The sequence below is a fragment of the Chrysemys picta genome, chromosome 3 (genome assembly GCF_011386835.1).
Source record: "Chrysemys picta bellii isolate R12L10 chromosome 3, ASM1138683v2, whole genome shotgun sequence".
NCBI lineage: Eukaryota > Metazoa > Chordata > Testudines > Emydidae > Chrysemys > Chrysemys picta.
Genome location: NC_088793.1, coordinates 159,801,267 through 159,812,862, shown reverse-complemented (window position 1 = coordinate 159,812,862; position 11,596 = coordinate 159,801,267). Strand labels below are relative to the sequence as shown.

At 46.3% G+C, this 11,596-nt stretch overlaps 2 protein-coding genes across 2 annotated transcripts in view; both read right to left on the bottom strand.

The window, feature by feature from the left end:
* AIDA (axin interactor, dorsalization associated) overlaps positions 1-11,596 on the bottom strand; it is a 59,005-nt gene that overhangs the window by 45,744 nt on the left and 1,665 nt on the right. The window lies entirely within an intron of this gene.
* Positions 4,782-6,386, bottom strand: LOC135982682 (uncharacterized). Its single transcript, XM_065590646.1, has 2 exons — positions 5,872-6,386; positions 4,782-5,248 (listed from the first exon to the last, which is right to left on the bottom strand). Exons 1-2 carry the CDS (start codon positions 6,194-6,196, stop codon positions 4,851-4,853), a joined length of 723 nt encoding a protein of 240 aa, XP_065446718.1. The 5' UTR covers positions 6,197-6,386; the 3' UTR covers positions 4,782-4,850.

Below are 11,596 nucleotides of genomic sequence, written 5' to 3'. Positions count from 1 at the left end.
TCTTTTCAGAGGTTAAACTTTTAATCCTGTTCTAACACAGCAACTGACATCCCTCCATTCTAATGAGGTAAGAGGTATTAGAGCACAGGTTTATAATTTCAATTTGGAAACAAGATGCATGAAAAAGCTTTTAGAGGCAGTTTCCTCAAAGATCTATGGGAGAACAAATAAACTCATTACAAGTTTGCAATAAGTTACTGACAAGGAATTATTGGGATTGCATTCCATGTGAACTTGAAATAGAATCACAAACTTTCTTTTAAAAAAATCCAATACATCAGCTCTTCTGAAGTTTCTGTGGAAGTAGAATTACAGAATTGGGTATGAAAGGGAAAGGAATCTCCCCCCACAACTGCTTATCATTCTGAAAGGTCAGTTAGGAAACTTTTTGGAGGAGAAAAACCTAGAGAAATTCAAAAGCTCATTCTTGATTCATCTCTCACATGCATACTGTACTTGCTAGTAAGGAAGACTTCATTGGTACCAGATTCCCAAAACCTTAGTTTTTGTAAAGTGTATCTTCCTCAGTAAGAAACATAATATTGAAAAGGCAAAACCTAGTTTTTACGGTAAACACCAATCCTTCCACAAGTTCCAATTTAAAAACTGCATTTGGGAGGAGGGGGGAGAATGGATGACTCAGGAGATTAGAATTGGGATGTAGTGACTTTCATTGTCCTTCCAACCTTGGCTTAGGTCATTTGTGACCAAAAATTGCTAGCATTAAATGGCTGTTCAGCAAAGAGTCTGATCATCTCAGTCAGATTCTCAGTGAATCAGTTTAACACAAAACACCATGCAATTTATACCAAGACACTCTTGTTGGCAGTCTCAGTAAAAAAATATCCAAGGACTGAATGGGCCCTGGATCCTCTCACTCCTAGACATGGTCCTTTCAGAACAGGGTTGAGATACATTGGCAGGAGAATGTGTGGACGAAGCTTGCACTTTTGCTTATTGTATTGGTCCTGTTCTAGGAATAAAGAGACTTGGGCTGTTAGTCCAAACACTAACACACACGGAACATACCTGAACATTGCAAATGTGGTTTGTTAGTTATTCTTGGATTATCTTTAAAATTTTAATTGCCAAAAAGAAAGGAATAAGTCTATAAACCACATTGTCCTTTTCCTCCATTCAGCATCTACTTTCCTGAATCAAGAACATAAGATTTGAGAGAGAGATTGGATGGAGGGTATTTAATTTAGAGCAGGGGTCGGCAACGTTTGGAACGCGGCTCGCCAGGGTAAGCACCCTAGCGGGCTGGGACAGTTTATTTACCTGCTGACGCGGCAGGTTCGGCCGATCGCGGCCCCCACTGGCCGCGGTTCGCCGTCCTAGGCCAATGGGGGCTGCGGGAAGCCGCGGCCAGCACATCGCTCGCCCGCGCTGCTTCTCGCCGCCCCCATTGGCCCGGGACGGCAAACCGCGGCCAGTGGGAGTCGCGATCGGCCGAACCTGCCGTGACAGCAGGTAAATAAACTGGACCAGCCCGCTAGGGTGCTTACCCTGGCGAGCCGCGTGCCGAACGATGCCGACCCCTGATTTAGAGTATAAGCTTCTTGAGGTGGGGACTGATGTCCTCTGTGTAGCATTGAGTGTCCCAGTGGACCTCTATAAATGAAAAATAATGCAATGGTCACATGCCAGACAACAGCATTTGATGACAGCAAGAGCATTCCAGTAGAAAAAACTGGGTATTTTCTTACCACCCCAATTTTTTGTTTTTAGGATGTTAATGTAGTGCTCATGTAAGGTGTCTGACTCATAACATGAACTGTGGAAACACAGATTTTCCCAAGTCCAGGTCACCCAGAAGGGGTGATTTTCCAACAGTCAGAAGGTAATTTAATTTACACTGCTCATTGACAAAATAAAAACAAAGGAGGAAATAAGGAATCCACAAATATGTGAAGGATGTAAATGTTACAGAGGCAGAGTATTTATTTAAGGGTACTACTTGAGGTATAACTAAATGTAGTGGGATGAAATTTTAAAGAGGAACACTACACGTTTTCCCTTGTTGCATAGTAGGAGGAAAAAAGTCCTAACAATTAGATCATGGAAATTTGACAAAGCATTTTGTAGCAGGGTGGTTACCTGCTCCTGCCCCGTGGGGGCTTGAAACAGCCTAGGAGAGGGCTGTGGCTGGGGTAAGAAGCCTGGGCTGATTGGGGGAAGTAGGCTCAGCTGGGGCCATGCCCCAATCAGGCCCAGCTGGCCCCTATAAAAGGCTGTGAGCCAGAGGCCCAGGCAGTCTCCCTCTGCCTGTAGAGGGAGAAGGGCCTGGCTGCAAGGTGCCAAGGAAGAAACCTAGATTGGAGCAGGGCTGGGGAAAGGCCTAGGGAGCCGGGGAGCTCTGGCCTAGGAAAGCCCCAGGCTGCAGGCCTGGTAAGGCCCATTAGGTATTGGGTTGCAGGGGGCAGCCCATGGGTAGGTGGAGGCAGCAGGTCCGAACCCCCTTTGCCTATGATGAGTGGCTTACACTGCAGTCCGCCCCAGTGAGTGGGGAGGCTAGATGGGGAATGGCAGTAGCCGAACACTGAGGCAAAGTGGGGATAGTGGATGGGGGTTCCCCTGGGAGGGGGAAGACCCTGAGGCTGTGAGGGGTTACTGCCAGAGGGGCAGCACCCCAGGTAAACGGGGACCCCTAAGGGGGAGGGACACAGGGCCAGCGGTAAGTGGATCACCGGCCTGCAGAGGGCGCTCCAGATGCTGGGAGAGCTAATTCCCTGAGGATGACCAGCAGGAGGCGCAGCAGGGGTGAGTCCAATCCCTTACAATTTGAAGGTATGCTCTAGGGAATGATTCTGCATCGGGAGATGGACTGATAGAAGCTAGAGATGGAAAAAACCTATTTGTTCAATGATTCTACACTACATTTCAGCTCATGAGGAACGTTTAGGATTAAGGTACAACTCCTAAAGACTGCATTGTTAAAAAGCATCTTCAGATCTTGCTATGGGGCACTGGCCTGCAATACACATCTTTGTGGCCCTCGAGGTGCATTGTTTCAATCACCCAGACTAAAGTGGTTCAAAACACGTACCTGTAACAGTCTTTATCCCTATATCCACTCCTTTTTCAAGGGTATGAAATTTTGTACAATGAAATCTGAAAACTCATAATTTGCTAATCTTTATTGTCCTGGTAAAATGTGTGGCAACATTGTATGTAAAGTTAAGATGTCTACTGTATGATGTTATTAAGGGCTTGTCTACACTTGCAATTTTTTTCGATTAAACTAATGTTGCCAAGGGCGGGGGGGGGAAATCGACAAAAGCGAAGTCGCCAAACCATGTCTACATTTGCTCCCTCTGTCGACAATCGTGTCCGTATTTGAGGCACCTTTGTCGACAGCGAGAGCAATGGACTGTGGGTATGCATCCCACAGTGCCTGGCAACACCATCCATCACTAGGTGTTGTGGGAATCTGGAAACAGAGCGCGGCGCATCCTGGGATGTGCAAAATGTACCATCATGCATCGCTTTATGTCCCACCCCTCTGGCTTCCTTTCGCGGCGTTTTTCCAACTGTCATTCTTTTGTAGTGCACGCCAGCATCTACAATGAGAGAGGATGGATCCCGCACTTCTCTCCTATGCGCTGTTAGCTGTCGTGAGGACATCGCGCATGGCAGCACAGTTAGGGTTAGCAGAGGATGAATCGCAGGCACCCGAGTGTGATATGGATGGCAGCAACTTATCAGTGCTTTGTGCATTCACAGAGCAGCTGCATATGGTAGACCGTTGCTTTTGGGCTAGGGAAACAAGCACTGATTGGTGGGATTGCACTGTGATGCAGGTGTGGAATGACGACCAGTGGGTACAGAACTTTATGATGCGCAAAGCAGCCTTCATGGATTTGTGCTGAGCTGTCCCCAGACCTGCAGCACAAGGACACCAGATTGAGAGCTACCCTTCCGGTAGAGAAACGTGTTGCAATCGCTGTGTGGAAGCTTGCAAATCCAGACTGCTACCAGTCAGTTGCAAATCAACACATTCCAATTTTAGCACCAGACCACCTTGCCTCTGAATACATCAATAGGAAGGGATACTTCTCCATGGTGTTGCAGGTGCTTGTGGATCACCAGGGGCATTTCACGGACATAAATGCAGGCTGGTCTGGAAAGGTGCATGACACACACATCTTCAGGAACAATGGCCTGTACAGAAAGCTGCAGGTGGGGACTTTCTTTCCAGACCACAAGTTCACAGTGGGGGGATGTGGAAATGCCCAGAGTAATACTGGGAGACCCGGCTTATCCCTTACAGCCCGGGCTCATGAAACGTTTCACAGAGCACCTGGACAGTAGCAAGGAGCGTTTTAACAGGCTGAGCAGTTGCTACATGGTAGTCAAATGTGCCTTTGACTGTTTGAAAGCTTGCTGGAGGAGTCTCAATGGCAGGCTAGACCTTACTGAGGAGAATATTCCTGTGGTCATAGCCGTGTGCTGCACTTTGCATAATTTGTGTGAATCTGAGAGTGAAATGTCTGCTCAGGTGTGGAGCACTGAGGCAGAGCGCTTGGCTGCACAGTTTGAACAGCCAGATGCTAGGGTTGTCAGAGGAGCCCAGAGGGCTGCTATTAACATCAGAGGCTTTGAGGAACCATTTTGACAATTAGGGGCAGTAACACGTCTGCTTTGGAGTTGCCTCCCTGTTGCATCCATGTACAATTTTGGGGCCAAGATCCGTGCAACACAATGCTTTAGAAGCCTGTTCCCGAGAGTGAATTGATTGTGATACACTTTTGTAGAACACAGAATAAAAACGCTGTACCTTTAAATACCTTAGCCTTTCCTTATTGTTAAAAAGGATAAAACCACACAACTGTGTGTAGCTCCAGCTATCATTGTGCAAGCTCTGACGGGGTGGAATGATGGGGAAACTCAGGAGTGCTGTGAAGTGAAAAGGAATGTGTGGGCGTAGAGGGGGGTGGGAAAGAATTGTGCATCTGCTGCAGTGGCGCTCCAACTCGGATCTGCTCAGTCTGCAGCTGTATCAATGACTTGAGCATCTCCGTCTGATCCGCCATAACTTTTATCATCCGCTCTGTCACTTCCCTAGCAAAAGCAGCACTCTCTTTTCTGTCCTGCCTTTCGGCTTCCCAACACCCTTTCTGTTCCCTGGTCTGTCTGTCATCGCGCTGTAGAACCTCGCGGAACACGTGTTCTTTGCTGAGCCTAGGTTTTTTTCTTATCTGCCGCAACCAGTCCACAGGGGTGCGTGATGTGTTCAAGGTCTGTGCTGAACAGAAGAGGGATTGTTACATTCAGGCAAACGATTGAAACATTTTAGTGAAAAAGGGCATTTTGCTAATAGAAATCACTTTCTCTCTGAGACTCTATGCAGGCACACAGCTCAGCGAGTTTCGGGAATGGGGCGAAGGCAGTTGTGTGTACGGACAAAAAGGTCACAGCTTGCAGGGCAGCTTTGCAGGGAACTCATCCTAAAATTATCCTACACTTTTTCACAAGCGGCCAACCTGCTGGCTGACATCTCCCTGCTGAGGGTGACCAGAGAAACCAGGACTCAGCTGCTGAATGGTTGGGGCTTTCACCCCGGTCTATATGCAGCGCAGGTGTGTACCACCTTGGTCCCATCTCCAGTGATTGCTAAATGGCATGGTATAGTTTCCTACAATGGGGGAATTAACAAGGCTGCAATCCCTTGGAATCTGCGGCAGAGGATTAACAAGTACCTCTTTGAAACTTTCCAGAGCCTCTCTCTGGAGGATTCCCTGCAGGTCTCGATGTCCATCGACACCCTGATTGGCCATGCAGATTAGATACACAGGGCAATGTCCAGCTCACAGAAAACATTACCTGCCTCCCACTTTTCAATTCCCTACACAAGCCACAGCAACTTACCCGGAGTCTCATCTGCTTCTCGCTCCCCGCTGAGCACTTCTGGAGTGGAGAAAAGTTCCTGGCTGCCTGGCCCACCAGGCAACCCCACTGGGAGCACCACATCATCTTCATTCACAATTTCAGCCTCCGGGTTACTCCCTCTTTCAGCTGCATGCGAAGTATCCACAGGGCAATCCGTGATGGAGATGGGGTCACCAACGAGGATGGCATTCAGCTCCTTATAGAAACAGCACGTCTTACATGCACCACCGGAGCGATGGTTTGCTTCCCGCATCTTATGGTACACCTGCCTCAGCTCCTTTATCTTCGCTCTGCACTGCTGCATGTCCCGATCATAGCCCTTTTCACACAAGCCTTGAGAAATTTGCCCATGTGTCTCAATTCCTGCAGGTCACTCGCAGCTGCTACTGAACAGACTCCTCTCCCCATATACTGATCAGATCCAACAACTCAGCGGTGGTCCAAGCGGGAGCACGTTGGTGCGATAGCCAGCCATGCTCACCTGGGAAGCTCCTCTGGGAAGCCAGCAAGCAGGAAATGAGATTTAAAAGTTCGAGGCCTTGCAAGGGAGAGGGGCAGGTTGGCTGCAGTGCAGTGGAATTCAAACCACTGACCAGAGCAGCAGCATGGGAATTGTGGGATACTTTCTGGAGGCCAATAAAATCGTGTCTACACTGGCTGTTTGTCGACAAAGGAAGGGGAAAAGACAAGTCTCTTGCAGGGGTGGGGTGGAAGTTTGTCACCAAAAGTAGGGTTTTTTCTGAAAAGTGACCTTGCAGTGTGTACGCTATCACTGTTTTGTCGCCAAAAGCCAGTTTTTGGCGACAAAACTTGCAAGTGTAGACAAGCCCTAAGACATATTCCAAATCTGGGGAAGCAGCCACAAACCAGTTCCTCAGAGACAAAAAGCAAACTGAAGAACAGGAGTACTTGTGGCACCTTAGAGACTAACAAATTTATTAGAGCATAAGCTTTCGTGGACTACAGCCCACTTCTTCGGATGCATCCGAAGAAGTGGGCTGTAGTCCACGAAAGCTTATGCTCTAATAAATTTGTTAGTCTCTAAGGTGCCACAAGTACTCCTGTTCTTCTTTTTGCAGATACAGACTAACATGGCTGTTACTCTGAAAAAAGCAAACTGACGCCTCAGCCAGGTGTCAATGAAATCAAATGGACCATCACCTGGTTAAGTGACCATTCTTTGGCAGGAAAAAGGGGGTGAGCAAAAAATTTACATCTTTCCCATTCCCACAGACTGTCTCCTGAACCCCAGCTGGAGATGATTCTCAAAGAGGAGGAAGAGGTACAAGAATGGGGAACAGATGCCCCAAAATTTCCTCCCTTTCTCAATCCACGGCAGTCACAACATCTGAGGGGGGAAAGTAACAGCTTTGGACCGATGGAGGGATTCTGTCTGAAAGGAATTCTGCCAGTAGGACTACTGAAGCATGTGGTGAGAGAGACCTTTTGCTTTCTAAGTGAGATTAATTTACCTTTAATTTCTTTGTAACCAATTGTGACTTATGCCTCATTACTTGTAATCACTTAATCTATCTTTCTGTAGCTAAACTTTGTTTATCTAAATCAATGTGCTTGGATTGAAGTGTTTGCGAAACTCCATTTGACATAACGGGATTTGTGCCTATCATTTTCTATTAAGAAAATGATGGACTTTATATGAGCCTGTGTTGTCCAGGAGAGGGCCAGGCAATACAAGAGACACATTTCTAGGAGCAAGTCTGGGACTGAGAATTTGCTGGTTTGCTCTGCAATGTAATTAAAGAGTGGCTGGCCACATACTCATAGTATAGCTGGGAGTACTTACATGCTGTAGGCTGTGTATGAGTGGACCAGGAGTGGTTGCTCTCACAATGAAGCAGTGTAAAAGGCACCCCGGGTTAGAGAATTGAGGGGACACAGCTGTTCAACAATCCAGCTTATACCTTGGGTAATGCCACAGAATCCCTTGTGGGGTCTGATTTATTAAGTCTTTCTACAAAGTGTAACTCAGTTTAGTAGTCGACCCAGTTCACACCCATTCCAGGTCCATATAACAGCCCTGGTCAACTTCCTTGCCCCTGTTTAGGAGGCCCCTTCATGGAGTTGGGGTTGTACTCTCAACAGTTACTCTCTTATCCCAGGAATCCCCTGCTTTCCTCCCTGGAGGTGAGGTGTAACTTAGGCCAGCTGTAGGGCATTAGCAAGTTTCTTCTTCAGCTGCCCTCTTTTCCTCAATTAGTCCTCAGTTCTCAGAGAATTCAGCACCAGCCTTCTCCTGCTGGTATGTGCCATGCTGTGAAGGAGGAGGCAGCATATACACTATCTTCCTTCTTCCAGCTTATCCCCAATTGGTGAGGGGAGCCTTTTCCCCTTCCTCCCCCCCACCCACTCCAATGCTCCTGGCCTTGGGTCCTTAAAGAAATAACTGATTTTCTCCAAAACACTATTAATTCCCGGGACTGCTTCCTCTCTACCAACACCCTCTTCTTTCCTAGGTCTTTGCAATCATCAAAACCTTCCAAAATCTTAATGGGCCATTTCAGGTGACACGGGTTGGGCTAACCCCTAGGCACCACCACGCATAAGGGGTAGACTACCCCATCCCAGATCCTTAATCATTATACAAACGTCACTGAAACAGGGATTCACAGAGATGCTCACTCAAGTTGGATGGGGACGTGGAGGGGCAAAATATATTCAGAGCAGCAGCAAACATATTAACCTCTTTTTTAAAAATGAAGCAAGCAAGGTACATGGGGCTTTAATTTTTGCTCTGAGCAAACTGGGAAACTAATGCCCTTCACAACCTGGAGCCACTTTCACAAACCAGTACTAAACTGTTTTTTTTTAAACACAAAAAACAACAAAAACTAGCTCTAGGCTATACTGCCAGTAGAGGACTTTCATTAAACCAGGTTTCAATGCAGGCTTTATAGCAGCAATCAGACCCCCTCCCTCCCCCACAAAGGTGATGGATCTAGGAGAAGAGTAGCAGGTGGTGCAGTAGGTAGTAACTACATGTTCTCTGATGTTGGAGATTAAATGCAGGCAAGGATGGGCTGAAACTGTACTGGATAGCTTAGTTGACATTTGCTCCTCTCATCATAACATGCTGAGTGGAGACTCCACCCATAATCAAAGAGAGAGGAGCATCAAGGGGTTGGATTGGAAAGTTACAGTAAGCAAACAGCCCAAGAAAGTGAAAGGAAACTAAAGAGCATTTTGAAGAGAATCATGGGAAGAACTACAATTTCCTTCCAGTAAGGAAGGAAAAAATTAAACAAATGGAGCTTCGGTGTCAATTGTTGCGATTCCCTAGAAATAAAAGGGCACCAAAACAACAACAGTACTCAACATTTTTCCAGCTCCTTCCATCTGGGCTTTCCCCATAACTTACACTATTGAACGAATACAGCTTTACAGCACTTGTGAGATATACATTATGCCATTCTACAGAGGTAGAAACAGAGGCACAGAGATTAGGTAACTTGCCACTGGAAGTCTGAACTCCCCGTTCTGTGTCTTAGGTTCAAGATGCTACAAATCAAAAACCCAGCAAGAGGACATGTGGAGTTGGAGTAGTTATTAAGTTCTTATAGCACCTTCCAACTAGAGGAGGGAAAAATAGCACAGCCACACACAGTGGTTTTAATCCCCCTTTTAGAGACAAGGAAATGCAGGCAAAGAAGTTATGTGACTTAAGGTCACACATGGCAGAAACAGATCTACTGTCCCCATGCTGTGCTTTAAACATTGTGAAGATGCACTGTATGCACAGTAGTACCAATTGTAATGATTTATAAAGAATTTATCCCCATAGCTTCTAGGCACTAAGCCACCCACAACAGGCAGCATTGCAGAACCACTGCTGTTGATTATAAAGTATCAGCACAACCATCTTTCCATTTGTCAGAAATGTAAGAAAGAAAATAAGTAAAAGCATCTTGCATCATACTCTGAAGTTTGCTCTATTTGAACTGCCCAGGGAAGAGGATTCCACGATAAGGGTCTTTAATTGAGAAGGCCCTGATGACAATGCACAGGTCTTCCAGCCAATCTGAACTGCTGGGATGGTTCAAGAGATGGTCACTCAGACAGCCTGTCCTTGTCCATTCAGGGCCCTACCAACACTTTGCATTGCTTTTGGAAGTGCAGGAAGTCCATGCAAAGACCTGACCACATGTTCACATACACTTGCAGGAGGCAAGCAGTTGTTTTGCCCCATAAGAATGTCCATACTGGATCAGACCAATGGTCCACCTAACCCAGTATCCTGTCTTCCAAACGCAGCCAGTGCCAAATGCTTCAGAGGGAATGAACAGAACAGGGCAATTTCAAGGGATCCATCCCCTGTTGTCCACTCCCAACTTCTGGCAGTTGGAGGTTTAGGGACACCCTGAGCATAGGGCTGTGTCCCTGACCATCTTGGCTAATAGTCATTAACAAGTCCATGAACTTCAGAACTTCTTTTCTGAACCTACCAACAGCACTAAAACCATGCTATGAGCCAGCTTGTACTCAGGAAGCCATTATGCAATGCCAGAAAGCTTGCCAGTGACCACTCCATCTCCAACCTCCACTTCCTGGGTAAATTGATACCAACGGAGCTAGTCAACTTCAGCCAACTGCGACAACTTAGATAGACCCCTTCTAATCTGGCTTCAGACTAGGGTTTGACATGCAACACATTAAACCATGCTAAAAACAGGTCCAAATATCCATCTAGTGCTGTTATTTATTAGCAGCCTGCATGGGACTGATCAAGAGATGCTACTAACCTGCCTGTAGTGCCTAGAAGAGGTGAAGAGTCTTGTTAAACTGGCTTTGATCTTTCCTATGAAAGATCAGAGGACTGCAATGTGACCCTTTTCCTCCTCATGAAAGGTCCCTTCTTTGGGGTTCTTCAAGGCTCATGCCTGTCACTTCTCTTATTCAGCACATAAAAGCACTGAGAGATCATCCACAGATGTGGACTGCACTGTCACCAACATGTTGATGACACCCAGCTGTATGTTTGTACACTTGTGTTAGAAAAGGAGTCTCCTGTTACAAATCAGAAAGAAATAAGAGTGCATGTGGAAGACACCTGCTTCAGCTCAGTCCTGATCAAAAAGAAGTGAAGCTGGTGAGAAGGGAGTAGTAATTAGAGGTGAGGTTCTCAAACTGGATTGGTCTGCAGAATTAATTATTTTACAACCCAAGCAGTAGGAAGATAGGTACTCTCAGACCCTGCACCCTCATAAAGCGACCTCAGAGTGAAAAAGCCTGGAGAAACCTTCACTTACGGAAACTGATAGGAAGTGTGATACCACCCTCTACTGAGATTTTCTGTTCTCAGATTGCCAAGATGATTTCAAACTTTCAGGTTATGGTTGACTCTTTTTTCCTTATGGATGTCCACATAACAATAACTATTAGAAACACCTTCTTTTACTTTCACCAGGTGAAGGAACTCTGCCCCTTTTCAAGTACTGCACTAGCACCAGAGCTCCTTATTTTCCTTCCCATCCCAAGGTTTGATTATTACAATACCCTGTCATTATTCAGAAGGCCAACAGCAAACCAAACAGTTCAACTTGTGTCACCCCAATTGCTAAGTGGAGAGAGGTGATGACAGCACAAAACATCAGTGTTTTATAACTTATTCTGATTTACAAGCCTAATTTCAGATTCAGAGTCTTGGCCCTTGTCTTCCTAACTCACTTAGGATTTTGATCAGGCTATC

Excerpts from the sequence above, each read along its gene's own strand:
- LOC135982682 (XM_065590646.1), bottom strand. The coding sequence starts at position 6,196 with ATGCAGCAGTGCAGAGCGAAGATAAAGGAGCTGAGGCAGGTGTACCAT. Across the intron at positions 5,249-5,871 it reads AGAAGCAGATGAGACTCCGG|CACAGACCTTGAACACATCA; the intron begins GTAAGTTGCTGT and ends TCTTCTGTTCAG.